Source organism: Etheostoma spectabile, chromosome 1, assembly GCF_008692095.1.
Source record: "Etheostoma spectabile isolate EspeVRDwgs_2016 chromosome 1, UIUC_Espe_1.0, whole genome shotgun sequence".
NCBI classification, from domain to species: Eukaryota; Metazoa; Chordata; class Actinopteri; order Perciformes; family Percidae; genus Etheostoma; species Etheostoma spectabile.
The window spans coordinates 3,654,004-3,674,153 of NC_045733.1; the positions used below are offsets into that span (position 1 = coordinate 3,654,004).

Consider the following 20,150-nt stretch of genomic DNA (forward strand, 5'->3'; position numbering starts at 1 on the left):
ATTACAGCTGTAAATTAACACAAAGTCTCTCTGTTAATCCAGGATTACACGCCAAACATGTTCATGGGAAAACAAAGAAAGTCAGCGCAGCCCTCTTTGGAGCACCATCTGTGGCCATGGGCCTCCTGTGGTCACAGCACAGCGTTACAGTGGGGAAAAAAGGGGGATCCCAAATGAATAGCTGTGGATGGAAACACCTCATTGTGTGTTTAACTCTGTGATCCTCTTACTGAGGGAGCCCTGTTCACTCAGGACAGAGCGACCACAAGTAGTATGTATGAAATTGAAAGATTTTTTTTGCAATAACAACTATGAGCATGAAGTGCGGTATTAATAGGAATGACTATCACTGTGTCCACCAAGCTGTCAAAAGCATTTCAAGGGTTCAATTTGAGACACTGCTGCAAAAACAAAATGTGAACGAGGTGTTTTTCTGCCATCTGCATTGACATGTATAAAGAGGCTTCCTAAATTTTGCTATGACAGACAAGTCCTAGGGAAAACAGAAATAGCCTCTCATAAGTTGATAAGCATTGGGCAAGTTGTTATTTTTCTTTCATATCATCAAATGTCAGGATGAAAACAAGGAAATGACCTTGGCAATATTCTGATGTTTAAGTAAATTGTTTGGTGGCATCTAGAAGCATATGAACACATAAGAAATGTTTTAAAGGTTGGAGGATAAAGATACTGTTTTCAATATTTCTATTAAAATATATTTGTAGATTGAAAATAATGTTTTGCTTCAAATTAACATAAAAAATATGACACTGACATTTGTTTGCTAAAGTTCCGCAGCCAGTTCTGTTGAAGTATCAGTTAGGAAATTAAGCCTGCGTAATAACAGCAAGCAAATGTTTTTTCAGTGAAGGTAACGCCAATAACAACATATCGAAATGGATATCTAATTAAACACACTATTGAAGCCATAAGAAAATATTCAAAAAGGAATTACTGCTACTGGTCTCAAGAGAGTTGAACCTGCCACTGGCTGAGTAGTGTTAATTGATAAACATGGGCAGTCTATTAGAACCACAAAGAGAATCACAATCCAAACAGTACATAAGGGCCTTGCAGTGGACTCCTTACACAACTAAATTAGGAAAACATGAGCTGAGAGAGAGCTAGGCAACAGGGGGGCTAAGAGGCTTACAAGCCCCTTGTCAGATATTCTTTTTCTCCCTGAGGATCCCAGATGGAAGGGAGTCTGGAAGACGAATCCTACCTCTGATGTCTTCCTCTGGGCAGCAGAAGGCAGAGGAGGGCGTGGCATTAGTCCTGTTGCAATTGTGCTTGATTTTATCTTAATGTGATCTATAAAAAAAAGAGGTTTGGCAACCAGGGGGGTCTGTTTCAACTATCAGTCCAATCAGAGATAATCCTACTGATTTAGACACAGACACCTGGCTGGATGGGGAGTGACAGATGTAAAAGTCCCAGTTACAGAGTACTATGTCTAGCCCCCAATCTTTTCTAGGTCTGCCTTCTATCAGAGGCTTAATTGAAGCAACTGATCTCCATATTGTTCTTTTCATTGTTGCTAACGGCAACACAGCCGTGAAACAGCTGAGCGAGGTTACTATTTGAGGAGCTGAGGGTTTAAACCTACAATCAATGGGTCAGCCAGAGCAAATAATAGGCAAGTGATATGAATACAACTGCTATGAATTGAAAGGAAGTGTGGGTTGACAGAGTCCCCAGCCAATTACATAGAATGGAAAAATCAACCACTAAGCCTTATTGTATTGACCACAAGCGAATACATGGTGCTAGCCTGGTGCTGAGAGAATTGAGAGATCTTATCTGGTGTTGTATCACATTCACAGAGGAGTTGGTGTTTTGCTTTCGCCGGCTCATGACAAAGCCTGATATATTTTAACACTAGCTAATGACAGACACCTCGACTTCTAAGCAAACCTATGATTTTTAAATATATGAATTCCTTTCATTCTATCTGAAATGTATTTTTCCATTGTCTAGTTTTTTCCATCCTATAAATCACGCTAAATATGGCTTGCTGTATGGCATGCGGTATCAGCAAAGAAATCAAAATAAAGCTATTTAAAATATGGAACATTGAATAAATGGAAAAAGACCAATCCTTAGGCAAAATTAGCTTCGTACAAAACCCATCCTACTCTTATTGTACTTGTGCCCTTAGAATATTACTTTACTTTCAACGCTAACAAAACAAATATGGAGCATGTTGATGATAATCTTGCATCCCCCGGACACAAGAAGTGTACTGCTTTTCGCAGTTCCACACTGTTGGCAGAATTAAACTGAAGAAACCAAAACAATCTGACCAGGAAAGGTCTGACATGTTATGACTGCTGCCATTATATAGCTCAATCAGATACAGAGACTGATAAAACTGACAAAAAGACTGCAGAAAAACAAAAACATGCACTGATGACACATTGAAAAAGGGGGAAAATTATGTTGTTTTTGTACAATTAGACTGCTCTATTTACACTACCACTGACTGAATTGTGCTACAGAACCCAAGGGTTAAATTGGGATTTGAGACAATTGGAAAAATTAAGTGACTGTACAGAGGATGTGGTGAAAGTTTCAACAGCAATGTACTCCTACATCCTGCATGTTGCACTGCTGAAGCTAGCTCTCCTCCATCTGAGATGCAAGTCAGTCAGCGCATCTTATGTGTCTCATTTGGGCTTTACACAATGCCCAGTGTTGTCAGTCATGATATATTTCCTTGGTCTTCTGTCAGCACATATAAATCTCAACAGTGCTGTCAAAACAGCAGGACTGCCTCTGCTGAGAGCATTTGTTAAGTGAGCAGTTGGGCTATTGCATCCTCAGGAGCCTCGCAGTATCCTGTTATCTTGTGCTGCCTCTGGCCTCTCTTATCCACACAAAGCTTTTTTACAGCTGTCTTAAGGATTACACTTATCACTCATCAGTCAGCCAGTATTAATAGTGGACATTATACAGTGCAAAAGAAATTGGCCTTTCCCCTGCCAGCGGTTTGCCTGATCTGATATGTGAAAGAGGTTTCCATCATCAGCAGGCCTTTCCCAAAGTGGACATTTTGACCTGTCATATTAGGAAAAGCACAGGTGTTACTAATAACATTAATGATGGCTCTGTTCTATTCAAGTGTCCCATGATAGTGGGAAAGTGACCCTGTGGAAGATATCCACACTATATAGTGTAGCTATATATAATATATAGCTTAATTATTTTTTTAAACATTTAATCTATAGATTCATTTGTTGCAATACTTGTTTATCTGTTGTAAAATAGGTTCAAACTAGGGTTGCACAATATGAATAAACCTAAGCGATAACGTTGTTGAATATCGCAATAATGTACCGATATTACGATACACATTAAAATGCTAATCAGTTCTGCTGCTTTCAGTATTCTGTTAAAATATAATAACTTGCTTGTTGAATTAAAAACAAACAAAATGAAATATTATGCAACGTTCATTTATTGAACAATTGAACATTGAATTGAACATGAAAGGCACCACTAAAAAAGGATGTTAAATTTATTTTAAAGTGCAGTTTTCTATAAATACTCTTTCAACTAACTCACTAATGTGTTTATTGCTTGAGTTGGTATTGCAATGAAGATAAAAAAAAATGTATTTATTGTACAGCCAATTTGATATTTTAAATAATATTAATAATATGTTCTAGATAGAGTAGTCCGGGTCAAAAATATATACCAAACATGATATAAAATGGAATAACTACACTTGAATACAACTTCATTAATTGTGCTTAAAATGGAACAGATGTCTGATACATATTTTCCACTATGTTAACATTCCAAGAAGACTACTGAATGTGATTGGGAACGTGACGCACAGGGATCCACATTGACATTAACTGTCAACCTAAAATGACTATTAGTCATTATTAACACTATCAGTCACTATTAATAATGACTTATTAGTTATGGTTTTACTTTCTCTGCAATCAAGTGGTTTAAGAGCTATTTGTCTGAGAGGTCGCAAAGAGTTTATTTTAATGGTGCTTTATCTAGTAGCAAGTCCCTGGACTGTGGTGTTCCTCAAGGAAGTTGTCTTGGACCTTTGTTATTTTCAATTTTTACAAATGATATGCCGTATATACTCAGTAAGGCTAAATTGACTATGTTTGCTGATGATACTACTCTTTATTATGCAGCCCCTACATGTCTAGAGATTAATCAGGTTCTGTCTAGTGAGATTAGCAAATTGTATAATTGGATCAAAACAAATAAACTTGTCCTAAATATTTCAAAAACTGTGAGTATAATATTTGGTTCTAAGTATAGATTATCTGATAATCCCAAAATGATATACACGTAAATGGTCAAAATGTCAGCAAGTAAAAAAGGTGAAGCTTTTGGGACTTGGCTTGATTCCACATTGTCATGGTCGGATCATATTAACAATGTTGTTACTAAAATGGGTAGAGCGGTGGCAGTTGTTCGTAAATGTGCACAGTTTTTAAAATTACAGTTGTTTAGGCGTGTTGTTTGTTCATTGGTTTGTGTCATTTGGATTATGTTCTGTTGTATGGTCTGCGGCATCAAGCAGTCATTTAAAAAAACTACAAGTTGCACAAAATAAGGCTGCAAGACTGGTTCTTGGTTGTTCTTCGAGAACTAGGGTTGCAGAGATGCATGAACGTCTTGCTTGGTTGGAGGTCAAGAATAGACTATCTGTTAATATGTTAGTATATTTTCATGGAATTATTAATACTGGGATTCCTAAATTTTTTTATGATAATATAACTTATTGTTCAGATATGCATTCACATTATACAAGAGGGGTGAATAGTCGACAGATTTCTTTACCACTACCTAAATCTGACTGTATGAAGAGGACTGTGTTTTATAGGTCAATTGTATATTGGAACAATCTTCCAGTTGGGATTCGGGACAACAAGGGAAAAACTGGTTTTAAAAAAAGACTTAGACTACATTTGTTTTCGATATCATAATATTGTCTGGATTGGTTGAGTGAGGTTGTATCATGTGCTATATTATTCTTTATTATATTTAGTTTGTTAGTATTTTTTGCATTGTCAGTTTTGTTTGTGAATTTATATATGATATATGTGCGATGTTTTGTTGTATTTATTGTCTTTTGGATGTATTGTTTGGACCCCAGGAAGACTAGCTGGCGTCAGCTAATGGGGATCCTTTGAAATAAACAAATAAACAAAACTACAGTGTATATAACCATAAATACACATAGCAATTTACATAGAGCTGCTACCATAAGGAGGATGGAAAAAGCATATAGGGATGAGTTACAGCACCTAGCTTTGTGCTGTAAAAACAATAACCTGACACTCAACACCATGAAGACCAAGGAGATCATTGTGGACTTCAGGAGAATCAAGAGTAAGGCACACACCCCTTCCACATAAGTGGTGCTGAGGTGGAATGTGTGTCTAGCATTAAGTTCTTTTTGGTCCACATCACAGAAATTCTTTCCTGGTCTCTCAACTCCTCTAGTCTGTTGAAGAAGGCACATCAGTGCCTTCACTTTCTACGGACCCTTAAAAAAGCACACCCATACTGTATGTCCTAGAATTCTATCAGACTTCTACCGCTGTACCATTGAGAGCATACTCACAAACTGCATCTCTGTATGGTACGGCAACTGCAACACTGCCGATCGTAAAGCACTACAAAGAGTAGTGAAATCTGGCTATTGGCTCCCAACTCCCCTCTATCCACAACACATATCATAAATGCTGTACAAACAAAGCCAAAACCCTTGTCAAGGATGCCACCCATCCAAATATATATATATATATATATATATATATATATATACATACATACACACACACACACATATATATATATAATGTATATATATATAAAAAAATGTATATAGAATGTTTATTTATACTCTCTGTGCATAACCCTCTATACTCCTTACCTGTCACTGTAGACACAATCAGGAAAACATATATGTATCTAACTATACACTGTTGTACATAATTGAACTGTATCATCAACATAACTGCACAGAATACTGTACTCAATCTGCACTTTGGTATTTTGTTTAATTATTTTTTTGATTTTCCCGCCTTTATTTGATAGGACAGCTAGGTGAGTAATGGGAGAGAGAGGGTGAAGACATGCAGGAAATTTACTGGTCGGATTCAAACCCAGGACCTCTGCGTGGAGTCATAAACCTCAAAGTATATGTGGACCTGCTATACCCACTGATCCAACCCATCCACTGCACTTTGGTACTCAATGCTTCTTTTGCACTTCTGGTTGGATGTCAACTGCGTTTCACTGTCTCTGTACCTGTACTCTGCTAAATGACAATAAAGTTGAATCTTAATCTTATGTGCACAGACACATGAAGCTGTTTGGTATGGTGATGCACTTGTACAAATACAATCAATTACCTATTTATTACATTAAATTACACAAGACCTATCATGACCCAATTAGTAGATTTCCTCACCATACCTTGACAGGGAATAGAATAAAATAGAGGTGTGATAAATGATCAATGCAGCTATTGTGATATGGTCTCTTATAATGAGATACTGCAACTGACATCACAACATACTCTTTTGCCATTAAGACCCTGGCACTAAACATTTCTGTTCTTTTTTAACATTTGGAATTTAAAAACTATGTGTTATACTAGTCTGTAGTAATGTGCCATGTTTGTTATGTTAATTGAAATAGTATGAATATATGTGCATACTGTGAATCATATATACCTTCTGCTCATTGTCTGTTGTTTGCTTGTTTGCTGTGTGTTTGGTTTGTTTTGCTTTTATTGTAGGAAATGTTGCTGTAATGAGGGAATTTCCCCGCTGTGGGATGAATAAAGTATAATCTAATCTAACCTAATCTAATATGCAAACTTAATCTAAAATAGTCCAACTACCAGCAGTCATGTCTGCTTTATATACAGGTGTGAGTAATGTAACTTGTGCATGTTGGTGTGTGTTAAACACTCATATTATATGCTCCTTGTCCAAGACAGTTTCAATCAGTTTTCGAATATTCAGTGACACTTAAGGCAATCTATTATGAAATAAAGCAACTTAGTGTAGCCTACGGATGGTTACTGCTTATAAAACATAATTTCCCCATTCACATGTGTAGACTAAATGTTCTCCTCATTTACATCTAGGACAAGGGTGATATATGGGCGTGATATACAATGTATTCCTCCTCGCCCCTACGACAGAATAGAGTACCGGTAGAATATAATAGAATAGCCTATTGTGCTATTGTTACAGCTTCTTACAGTATTATGTACTGCTTTAATAAAGTATTTTAATTGCAGTGCATTCTACTCTTAATGTTATACAAGATATAGGCTTTGTAAACGAAGGGGCTGATTGTTGCAAACAATATTCTTGTGTAATGTTAATGAACCAACGAGGTCAAAGCGTTACAAAGTCATGCGTTAGGTGACCTTTATCTTTATAGGAATTGAGTAGTTGTTGGCCATTTCCAAGAACACACAAGATCACATTATGTAAACAGAAAAAAGAGCAAGCGATATCAGTTTTACTCACCTAGTGATTTGCTCCGACCATGCATTTACCACAACACATTGAAATTCCTTTTGACAGTTTCCACGAGTCCCCGCAACAATCGCTGCGTTCATTGGTCGAGGACAACCAAAGTCTTCTTTGATTGGACAACACGCTCCAAACAGTAACAGGCGTGACCGAGTTACAAGCAGTATGGCGGCCCCCATGAGCAGTGTGGGTAAACCCTCAGCTGAACGTTCACCGTTCAATACTACGAGTTTTCAGAAGAAAACGAGGAGCAAGTTAATCTCCATACCTGGTACCAGACCCTCGGTTCAAAACGGACAACTCTTAGTTTCGACCGGTGTCACGTCACTCGACTATCTGCTCGGTCAGTCTGCTGTTGAGATTTAACTTTAGCGCTAGCAACCCGGGCTAATTGTGTTTCTTAATGTAACGTTAGCTATACACACTGAAGTTAGGTACCAAATAATAATGTCATTAATTTCCCCAAAGAGGAAATATATGATTTACACAAAATAGGGAGTTTTGTCACTGTCAGGACAATATAACCTATACTAAAAGTGTGAAAGTTAACGTTAGCATTATTCAGACTTCAGCAGGCATGTTTTGTTCACTTTCTATGATTTTGCATTGCATTGTGTATGGCCCACGTAAAAGGTATTTGCTTTAAGTTTTGTCTATAGGTTAATGTGCACTTCAGCTGATGTGACAGTAAGCATTCCCAACTGATTTAAGCCAACAAGGACCAAAATAGTCCAAAAAACTATGATGTCACTGTTCAGTCTTAATACATTTATATGTAACAAACAAATGTGTTAACATAAATGGCAAGGTACGTTTTTAATATCTGTTATCCACTTAACTGATATCAAATGACAACTTGTTTATGTCGTTATAAAGTGAGATAGATGGTTCATTACATAAAATTAGACAGCAAAAGTTGTGTATCAACTTGACACCATTGTTACTATAAGAAATTATTAAGCTGGGCACTGATACACCTAAGTGTGATTTTTGAGGAGTTTTTCTGTGTAAAAGCAGCAGTGTACGTCAGTGTTGTGTCCGCAAATTGTATAAGGAATACCACTTTCTGATTTTTCCTAAACGCTTATAATGGAAGTAAATGTTCTTAAGGAGAAAATACAACATTGGAAATCCTATCCTCATCCCCATTTAGACTCTGTTCCCAAAACCTTGATGGGGATAATCTTTATTTATTCTTGGCCATATTTTAACACAATTAATAGCAGGTCTTAATCCACATGTTTTAGCATATTTTCCCCTTTAATATGGCTATTTTTAAAACCCAAAGATCCTCATAAATTATAATGAATGTCTATGTAGTCCTGTGTTTGGGCCACTACCTTGTGGTGCAAGTTATTTTTTTGTATAGCCTAATTGATATGTTCTGACAGAAATGTAACAACACTTGGTATTGTGATCATGGTTTCCTATTTTCTTTGACTTGTCGCACTGTTGCTTGCTCTGGAGGAAACTACTAGAACGTTTGGGTCCTTGTAAATTATGGAGTGTGGTCTAGACCTATTCTATCTGTAAAGTGTCTCGAGAGAACTCTTGTTATGAATTGATACTATAAATAAAATTGAAATTGAATTAAAGCATTTTATAGGACTGCTCTAGTTCATGATCTTTCTCTATAAAATAATTAGTTTCAGATTAGTCTCAGATTAGCAGCCATGTACTCTCCTGAACTGGCAGACATGAGTAAGGTCTAGCGAAACCTATTAACATTGTGGGTTGAATGAAAACCAACAAGTTTCTGTTTTAATTTAATTCAGAATCACCAAGGACTGGCCTATAATTCTCTAAATTTACTTAGAATTCTTAACAGTTAATAAAACGCTTGCCATAACCAGTTTGACTGCAAAACATGCGAGACATCTCTTCAGATATCCAGTCCTTCAAAGGGCCTTTTTAACAGAAGACATTTTGACATTTCACATTAGGGGGGGTTCAGAGGTAGAGAGGGTCGGTCCTCAACCACAAGTTTGGCTGTTTAATCCTGGTCATTCTTGAACAAGACACTGAACTCCAAAGTTTCTCCCCAGATGCTTTGTGGCAAAGGAAGGAAACAGTTGGCCAAATGGAGGCTCCAAGTGGTTTACAATGATTCAGAGCAAGAGCGTCTCTGTGATATGTGACTGATATTATTATTGTTTCTTTTGTTTTCACAAACAGGTGGCGGATTAGCAGTTGGAACAGTAATTCTCATAGGTAAGTCTCTCACTTGACAAATTGAACACAGGTTTAAAGGTCCAATTAAATATAACGATTGCTTCCTTAAAGGGTAACTAGCAAGATTGCTGCAGTCGAAACAAGTTGCAATGTAAGTTCTAGGCTGAGAAAAGCCAGAAAATGTGTTTTTGTCTTATGTGGATGACAGACGGCAAAGAGGAGCTGAGGCCCTTTGCTGCATGTCATTCCTGCTCTCTCTCACCCTTTTAATTTCTTCAGCTGACTTGTCAATAAAGACCTAAAATGACACAAAAAAATCTTTAAAATATATATATATATACACAACATTATATAAAAATAACATACAAAACAGGTTACATTTAGTGCACACACATTATAGGCTCCGTGAAGTCAAGCTAACGCAATGGTAGTATTAGCTCTTGGAGTGATGTAAACACAGAGTATAAACACAGCCGTGAATTTGCATGGGATGTTGAATGGTCGGCATTTAACACAAACTGCACCAGCATGTACCAATGACTATTTTTGGGTCATCGGAGGCTTTTTTCCAGACCCATAATACAGAGATCTCTCATCTGAGGGGGACATGAGGGAGGGAAGTACAGTCATTAGAAAATACTACCGAACCCCATATACAGTCAGTGCATTGGTGTTCACTGTTCAAAAAGATACATCACATTTAATATTTCAAGCCAGTAAGATGCATATATGCTAATCATTTCTAAAGCATAGGCTTTAGCTATTTGGCAACTCTCCCAATCAAGAAGTTGTATAGATTTTAAATGACACTGCACTAGCCCATCGCTGAAAGTATAAGTACTACATATTCATGTACAGCAAATATTAAAAGGTATCCCCAACACTGAATTCAGTTGGACATTTTAGCATGCCACAGCTAATGATACAGTCTACCTTTTCTCAGGCTCTTTGTGGTTGAAGTGTCACCATCTAGCAGAATGGCAAACAGACTAATGACCTGAAGGTCTCTGGTTAGAATCCCAGGTGTTCACACATCCACTGTGATCCTTAATTGACATGCTCATCTGCAGATGTGTTATAGAAGTTTTCGCAAGTACATTCAAAGCATGTGTGTTTTCTAGGCCCATAAATGTCTTCCACTGTATTATTATTGTTATTATCATTCATCATAGGCTAGGCTATATGCACTGGTAGACAGTAAGGTTAAGGTATTCTTGTTTCCCCTTCAAGCTGTAATTTGTGTGTAGCAAAGGCCTATACCAACTGATGATATTGCTTTGCCCTTTAATTCACCCCCCAATCGATGCAGGAGTCAGTGATTATATACTAATGCGTTCTTCCCTTCCATTTTGTGAATCAATGTACGGTTGGTTTCATCTGGTAATGAGAGACACAGTAAAGGTGAATTGCGTGTGTGAGCTCTCTTGTGTTTGAAAAAAGTGATGTGTGTGTGTGTGTGTGTGTGTGCACACTGCTCTGTCTGTTTGGGTGGGTGGGTAGTATGGGGGGGGGGGGGGGGAGTTTGGAGTGTGTGTTTGTTTGTTTGTTTCAGGCAGTCATCTCCTACAGTCTGCCCCTTTAGCTGTGATGGCCTGTTTGTGAGACACAGACATAAAATTATCAGACTGGTCGTTGTCTGCCTTTGAAGTGTCTTGAGCTGTCCATCCTGATTTGTCTACTAGAGGGAGATCAGCGCAGTATGGCTGCTGTCTGAAGATCTCTCATCTCTTGTGTTTTTGTAACAGAAGGAACAAAGCTCTCCGGCTCTTATTATGTTGACCATGTATGGTTTCATTCCATTAGTTTAAGTGAAAATAGTTTTGCTTTAATTTACCCATAATAATTACTATTAAATGGGGCCTGATTGTTTTACATATTTAAATATTTCAAAGCTTTAAAGTGCGCTTTGAATATGAATTATCTTAGATCTGTGTATCATTATAGTATTTATTTAGATTATTTTAACATACATTTTGAAAGTAGTTCATCATAAGTATTACTCTGACGAACTAAGAAGGACTAATAGTTAAAAACTATATATAACATATTTTGTAACATATCTACATAACTACAGGATATGCAGTGAGAATGTTCAGTATTCAAGATGCAATGAAAATACATCAACCCTAAAGTTACTTAACCACAATTACCAACACTTCTGTGGTGTTGAAATCTTAGTCTCGCAGGTAGGTTGTATTAGGTTTCATGACACTAAATTCAGATATTTGTTTTCCCACAAGAGAAAATAGGTTTATCAGAGTAAAAAATATAAACATAAATATATATACATAATTATGTGTGTGTGTGTGTGTGTGTGTGTGTGTGTGTGTGTGTGTGTGTGTGTGTGTGTATATGTATGTGTGTATATATGTGTATATATATATATATATATATATATATATATATAATAATTTATTTTTCCTAAAAGCAATAAAAAATTGCAAGAGTATGAATAAGGATAAATAAGATAATAAGCAGGATCTTTCAGCTGCAATTTCTACATTTGAGAGGAACTATTTGACTCCTAGCAGCTCCAAAGAGGCCAAGTTATCCGTTTAAAAACTGCATTTTTAAGTGTCAAGGTTAAATAATTTTAAAAAATCATAACACCTTGTGCCTAACACTAATAAAGTGAATTGATAAAGAAGAAACAATGGTCACAAGTTGAAGCTTAACAATAGAGACATGTCATACATTTACTGTAAATGGGGCTTGGCAGATGCTTCTAACGGGCATATAACGGTAACCTAATATCCCCCTAATGACCAATCTTAACAGCTGTATTTACAATAGTGAATTAGATGTATTGAAGCTAAAGTGCTTTTTGTTAAGTGTCTTTTTAATTTACCTGCCGTATATAATAAATTAAATTGAGCTGGTTAGTAGAAATGCTTTAGACCAAAGATTCATACAAGGGGGAAAACCCTGACCTAGATATTTTGTCTCCTCCCCCTTTAACAGATATGATTCAGGACTCTCACACTCCTACTCCTCTGTTTAAAGGCAAATGAAGCGGAGGCATTTCCCCCCTTTACCAAACCTAGGTCAGAATCTGCAAAAAAGGAGAATACAAAATCATCCCATGACTGTCCAGAGTGACTGATCTACCTCAAAGATATGACCGTCCCCCACCCCCTGTTGCTCCTATACCCCCGCCACCTCCCACCCCCTCCCTTACCCCCTGCCTCAACAGCCTAATGACTCCTGGAGGTTCCATTTGTAAGGCTCCCATAGAAACACAGCCACAATAGGCCCCATCTTGAGAGGGCCCATCTGGGAGTCTTTGTGGGGCCTGCTGAAAGCCACAAAGGCCTGCTGACCTAGAAACCCATCAATAAGAGAACAGGGAGCCCCACCGACAACAAATTGAAGAGCCATGGAATTTCCTGTGCCATCCTAAGTCCGTAGGTGAGGACATAGACCGGGAACGTGGGAGGGGGGGAGAATTCTCTGGATGTTTGGGGATGACACGTCAGGATGTCATTCGCAAGCTGTCAGCTATATGCCCATTACCTTAAACTGTCACTGTGGCCATTGTCCTTGTGCCCACTGTTTATATTGTGTTGAGAGGATGAAATCTTTACAAAATGATGATTGTGACAGGAAGCAGCAGCAGCATGCTGGGTAGAGTTATGTGCCCTGTTAGGGTGGGAAGGGGGGTTTCATGGTGATGATGCATGCTGTTTTTGTGGGTTTGTGCTGTGGAATGGCCAGGTGGCCACTTTGTGTGCACAAATAAAGGCTACCTTTGGGAAAGTTTGTTCAATGTTTAGAATCACTTGCCTGTCCATTTAATGCTTGAGACACTCCTTTAAATTAGACTGTAATGTCATCACTCTAAGCTGACAATGATCCTTTCTGATTGTGTTTAAAAGTATCTCAGGTTACCTTTGTATGCCTTTTAACCTACTTTAATAATACACCTGAAGTGAAGGACAGTAGTAACATAATAATGAAAGGATGCCATTGCCATCAGAATTCACACAGAAGCAGAGAAATTCAAGTGAACCAGATGCTGCAAAGCATTCTGAGGACAGGCACTATCTTATCCTGCTTCTGCCTCCTCTTGTCAGTTGTCCAGGCAGCTGGGGTATGTTTGTGTTCAGGGGGAGGTGTCAGGTGAATGCTTAAGACAGGTGTCTCCCTCTCACCTCCGCCTCTGGTTGGGGATATGATATGTAAAAGTGGACAGGAATACTGTGAGGACCTTAATAAGAGAGCTGAAGATGTCAGCTCCACTTTGACAGTCAGGTCACACAGTAACCTATGTTTTTGTGTCATGTCAATTGTCACGATCTGTTCCCTCCAAAAGGTAGTCCGAGTGTGGTCCTTACATCAATTACAGTTAACAACTGTGATGTGGTCACAAACTTCTTCTGTGGTGTCTGAATGAATATTCGGAATGAGACAAGATCCAATGACAGACTTGAGGTTGATATATTTCTCATAGGGAAGACTTTGTACCTATTTTATCTCTAAATCATTTCCTTAGGCCTTGCAGACAATGTTAACAACGTGGCATTGCTTGACAGAGTGTGTTTATATGAGTTTTCAACTTACACTCAAATTCGGATTGTTGTTTTTTGTTTCTTTTTTAGAGGAGGACCGATATGATAGCTACTCTCGTATGATCTTAAAGTACTTCCTGGCAGAAGGAGTGGTGTGTCGACATGAACTTTTTGTGGCGGCTGCTCAAGATAACCCAGATGACATCTTACAGGTATGAGAGGAGGTTACGTCTAATCTGTAAACTCTTTGGAAGGAAATTTGTTGTACCGCTTGTGAGTATGATTTTCAAGGCACAAGTCTTGGGAAACAAAGAAGCAAGGATGGCCTCAATATGTCTACTTTAACATTATCCCTGTACAACTATTTTTTGAATTTTTGAAAAAAAAACTTTTGTTTGCCTTTTAGTCATCAGAAGATGTTTATATTATATAATATTCTGCCTACTTTTAGAAGTATTTTTCTGTCCCAATATCAGCTCCCACTGTATAGTATTGAGTCTGGTTCACGCTGGTCAGTAACAGGTATTATAGTCGCACAGCTTTCCACAAGATGTGTCAGGGTCGGGGGGGTATCTCAGAGGTCGAGGGTGGCATGGTTGGGGCATTGTTGAAATGTTTCCCGATGCATCATTCTGTGAAGAGGACCCAAGGCCCAGAAGCTGACTGCCACCCGCATACAGGAGGAGGGCCTCTCTCCCACTGATTGATAGTGGGAGGGGTCACAGCCTCACCCTCTCTTTACATATCAAAGGCTTATTAAGAGAGGGGGACTCCCAAAGGGGATATATCACATCATTTAGTGTTTTCAGAGCTACATTCACAGTATGCTAATCTTCAGATACTAAGGTTGTACTTTGTGCATTATGTTAACATGCACACAAGAAACAAGCTTATTGGAAGACATCAAGTTAAAGTAGGAAATTTGAGAATGCATTCACATGCACTTAAAAAACCTAATCAACTAATCAGTCAGATTTTCCACCCACCGTACCATAGTTTTGAACCAAGGAGCAGGATTTTTTTTTAAAAAGTGAAAGCTCAGTTTTTTCTTATCACATTGAATTTTACCAACAGTCTACTGTACAGTCTACTGTGCACATTAAAGAGCTCATATTATGCTTTTTGGCTTTTTCCCTTTCCTATATTGTGCACATTATAGATTTACAAAGTGAAAAAGACCAAAGTCCACCCCAAAGGGACTTAACCATCTTCCGCAGAAAACACTGTTCACAAACTGCTCTAAACAGCTCTATTGTAGTCCAGCCTTTACTTCCGTGACAAACGTGCGTCACTTTGTAACACACATTATAATGCTCGCCCAGCTGCTAGCGTGGCACTCCCTCATGCTCTGCAACTGACTAGCTAGCAGTACTTACTAGAAATGTGCCCAACAAATATGGTACAGAAGTGAGATGCCTCACTCTGAAACTTAAACAGAGAGCTCAACAAACAGGGTGAAAAGAGGAGGTGTTTTCAGAAAATTAAACCACATAAACCTATTCTGATACAACCTCTAAATACAATTATGAACTTGAAAATTACCGTAATATAAGCACTTTAAGAAATTGAAACTTATTTTTTTCAGTTCCAGTTTTAGTCAGACTTTAGATTTAAATATGTGTGATGCAAGGACACTCAGCTATAGGATCATTCATCCCTTGGCACTGCTGTCACAGCAATATTTTTTTCTGTGAAGACTTTGTCATGCACACGCGCTCTTGTAACAAAAAAACATTAGCAACTATGTAAGGTGTTGAAGCCATTGTCAGCTTGTAGCACTCACAGTAAGGTACGTGACCAAGAAATAAGGATTATCCTGGAAAAAGCTCCCGGTTTTATCTGGGTGTTCTCAGTTTCTTCATCGAATCGTCTACTGTGTGCATAAAAATATTTGTCTCAACTTCCTTATCATTTTTTTAAATTTATCAAGTCAATTAACTCCAGGTTGCTTTATTTGTATACAGATCTTTAAACAAGATACTTCCTTCATTCTATAATGAAGTTAATTTTTTTTGTTACCAACTTCATAATCATGCCACTCAAAATAACTACACTCTCAGGCCTCTTATCTGTCAAACATCTTTACTTCAGTTGGGTTTAAATTACAGGGGTTCAATGTTTTGAAATGCTTTGCCATCCGATTTTTCAAAGCTAATACATGTACAATTTAGGAAAACTGTTTGTCTGTGCAATGTTATCCCAATGGAATGTCTTTGTAAACAACCCATGAAACGCCTAATATTATTTTATCTATTGTATTTATGTTGTAGATTTGATATTTTGTGTAATTTCTTTCTATTTTAATTGGATTATGCATTGGAAAGTGCCCAGATTAAGCTTTTCTGTTGTTTTTTTTGTATTGCTCTATCACATCTTTAATTGATTATGTGTATAATAATCTGTAGTATTTGAATATGTTTAAACCAATAAAATAAAAAAAATATACTAATTAATGAAACCAAGTTTGCTTTTCGTTTACGTTCAAGAGATCAGGTTACTGTCAAAAGCTGACACTTAAGTGCATGCACATTATGCATTGATAGATAAGACTGTACTGGCTCAAGTCATATATAATTAAAAAAATTCTTGACCCTTCATAATCAACATATTTGAACTTATTATATTAATTGTATCATTTTGTGCAGGAACTCCCGGCTCCCATCTTGGATGATGTTGCTATCCATAAACCAGTGGAGCAGCCCAGGCTTTCTTGTGAAGCTCACAACAGTTTGGATGCCATGAAGATTGCCTGGCGTTATCAGAATCTTCCAAAAGTACAGGTAATCACGTGATCATATGACAGTTATATTGTCTGTTATTATAATGAGTGCTGCATATTTGGACTTGAATATTCAGTAGAATATAGGTAACTTTGTAATCATGCTTCTTTTATTGATAGTCCAAGATGCTCCTCTGTTAGTGATTATATGCGAAAGAACAGCACTGGCTCTCTGGTCTTAGTGGTTTGGCAATTGTCTCTACCACTAAATTCTAAACTCCTTTTGTGGAGTGAATGAGGCCTCAGCCTCTCCTTTCAGAGCTGGACCAGATTACTCACACTTAGCTGGCAATAGGTAGGCTTTTCACTGGTCCCCAACTCACATATACACACATACACACACGCCTGCACCCCTGCTTAGCCTGGGAAACAAGAGTACTTTGCAGCCTGTGCATTGACATGTCTGCTCGCTCAACCCTGTGACCCAGACCTGCGCCTCTGTCTTCCCCCAAATCCCTGCCTTTCCCCCTGCTAGGGTCGGCAGCCCTACACTCTTTCTTCCGCTTTGAGGAGAAGTGACCCTCCCCTTCTACTTCTCTGCAGTCTCCCCCCTTCAGTCCATAATCCATATCGCTATGTGGATTAACAGCACACAGTGTGTCCCTGGGGATCCTCTCCCTCTTTCTCTCTCCTTGGAAACTTCTTTATATCTGTGTCCTTTCCTCACCTCTCCCCCTTCCCCTGTAAAATCGTCTTTACAAACCACTAGTAAGCCCCACCAGAGGATTTGCATCCCAAATTCACCCCCAGAGTCAACGCTTACTTTCCCCTTACACACACCTCTCCTGGCATAGCCCACTGTGTCGCTCTCCCGATGAAGACATCAGATCAAAGGTGAGGCTGTCAGGGCGGGTATGGAACGCTAAGCGGGTTGCCTAGCTCACAAAGAGAAGATGAGCCCCTGACCCCCCTGCCCTGCTGACCCCCTCGTCCCGCCAGGAGAAGGACACACCGGGGGCCTTAATCCAGATTAGGAGTAGATTAAGGGCCCCTCTAACAATGGAATCCCTGGTTTCACTAAGAGAGAAGAGCTAAAACTCTCTCTTTCAGCTGCAGGAAAACATCCGCCTTCCCCTTTCCCCGACACGTTTGCTTTCACAGCCAGAAGTGGACATTTATGTGAAGAAATGATTAAGACCGTGGTCGTAGTGGTTATTTAACTTCTCGGCTGTAAGAATGTCAAGGAATGACCCATAAACAATGCAATTGCTTTACCATAGCAATGTGAAGCACGCTCATTTTACATAGAAAGACAAATACGATTTTTTCAAATGCTTTATTCTTGAGTCTGAAATTGGTTAAATGCACCATTTGTTGTAAGAAGTTTAAAGCTAGCAGCAGCGTAGTATTCAAGGATGATTGAAAATAAATTCAAATTCACACTGATTAAAGATCTTTAGTGTTCATATGCTTTAACATGAGTTTGACTTGTTGACCTCCTCAGAGTGCCCTGGCATCCTCATCTCGGTTTGGGCATTACTATGATGTCTCTAAGACTATGGAGCCAGAAATTCGCCAGGCAGCCAAGTGCCATCGCTTCTACCCTACAGAACATCCCACCCAGTCATCACCCACACACAGGTAAAACGACAAGACATCATCCACAGTACGCATGGAAACCAATGAGACACCATCTGCAAAACACAGGCACACAAACACGACATCATCCACAACACACAGTTACACAAATAAGACATCTTCAACAGAACACAAAAAACAAACATGGCATCGTTCACAGTACAGGTGAACCACCAATGTAGGCAGACCAACATAATTTAAAGAGCGCACACATACACACACATATATATATATATATATATATATATATATATATATATATATATATATATTATATACATACACACACACATACACTATACATACACACGTACATATACAAATACATAAATATATACTTACTGTACATACATAGCTGCACATAAAAAAATAAGTAAGTAAAAGAAAGGTTGATTGACAATTGTTGAAAAGTGAAACGGGGAGGGAAAAAATACTATATTTATGTATAAAAATTTAATTAACTGTAGGGCTGCAACGAATGATGTTTTCATTATCAATTAATCTTTTCACATTATTTGAGTAATTGTTTTGTCCATAAAATGTCAGCGTGCAGATCTCTGCACGGGAAATAATATGTGTATCTGTCCAGTAATTCAGATCCGCTCCAAAATATAATGGGGTTTTCCTTGGCCCATGCTACACCCTTCCACCAAGTGATCATGGAGCCAGTAGTTTTTTCCATAATCCTGCTGAAACAGACAAACAAATACAGCGAACCAAACAAAATAAATGATGACCACAGGAAAAACAAGAGCGCAAGTTATCATATTCAGATGTTTTCCTTTGTGCGACAAATAGTTATATATTTCATTTACTCTGATATAAAACAGAAAAAATGAAAAATTCTACTGAAACCATGTAATGTGTAACATCTCTGCTTCAAAAAATTACTTATAATTATTAAAAATAAAAATTAATTATCAAAACAGTTGCTAATTAAATTTCTGTAGATCATCTAATCAATCACTTAGTTGTTTCAGCTAATAAAGTACAGTAGTACAATTTCTTTGTTTTGCATAGTTACCGAGATTCCTTGAATTGTTTAAACATATGAAACAATATTAGTCATTACAGCGGAAATCTGAGCTGCCACAGTTTTCATCATGCTTAAATTAAATATCTGTTTTTGATGGGGTTTTTTTCATTTTAAAATATCGGTATTTTTTACCTTTTAAAAGCCTTTACAAATCAGTTAAAGAGAAGCATGGCTTATCTTCTATTCTGAGTAGCTTGCCATTGGCCTAAGACATTCACCCTCTTGGAAAGGTTGTGCATGTCTATTTAAATAGGTCTTGTTTGCTCAGCGTCTGTTTGATTTCTCCTGCGTTGAGTGTATTTAGGGTTCAGAGGTCACGCAGGCTCTTTACTCAGAGAGTGCTGTTGAACACACAAGGGCACACGAAGGCACACTCACACACACTGGGTAAATACAGCAATCTGGAGCACAGAGGATGTGGAGGCGGCTTTATAGAATCCCTCTTCCTTTATTTCAGCAAACAGAGACTGTTTAACAGAGTACCCATGCAAACACATTAAATGTTGTGGAAATTCAGTTTAAAGTATATATTTTCAATA

General features: G+C 38.0%; 2 protein-coding genes across 4 annotated transcripts in view; one reads left to right on the forward strand and one right to left on the reverse strand.

The window, feature by feature from the left end:
- Positions 1-7,633, reverse strand: part of immp1l (inner mitochondrial membrane peptidase subunit 1) — a 16,573-nt gene extending 8,940 nt beyond the window's left edge. The window contains exons 1-2 of one of the 2 annotated variants that reach the window (XM_032514189.1): positions 7,533-7,619; positions 5,286-5,289 (exon numbers count right to left, since the gene is read on the reverse strand). The gene's annotated coding sequence lies outside the window, so the exon portion shown is untranslated. Of the gene's footprint in view, positions 1-5,285; positions 5,290-7,532 lie in introns of both variants that reach the window. The other variant, XM_032514107.1, reaches the window with a different exon arrangement.
- Positions 7,634-7,668: 35 nt separating this feature from the next.
- elp4 (elongator acetyltransferase complex subunit 4) overlaps positions 7,669-20,150 on the forward strand; it is a 54,612-nt gene continuing 42,130 nt past the window's right edge. For both annotated transcript variants that reach the window (XR_004331594.1, XM_032513026.1), the window contains exons 1-5: positions 7,669-7,881; positions 9,714-9,749; positions 14,309-14,430; positions 16,864-16,998; positions 18,442-18,578. Coding sequence is in view for 1 of the 2 variants with exons in the window: in XM_032513026.1 (XP_032368917.1) it covers positions 7,704-7,881; positions 9,714-9,749; positions 14,309-14,430; positions 16,864-16,998; positions 18,442-18,578 (608 nt within the window). In the remaining variant the exon portion in view is untranslated. The remainder of the gene's footprint in view (positions 7,882-9,713; positions 9,750-14,308; positions 14,431-16,863; positions 16,999-18,441; positions 18,579-20,150) is intronic.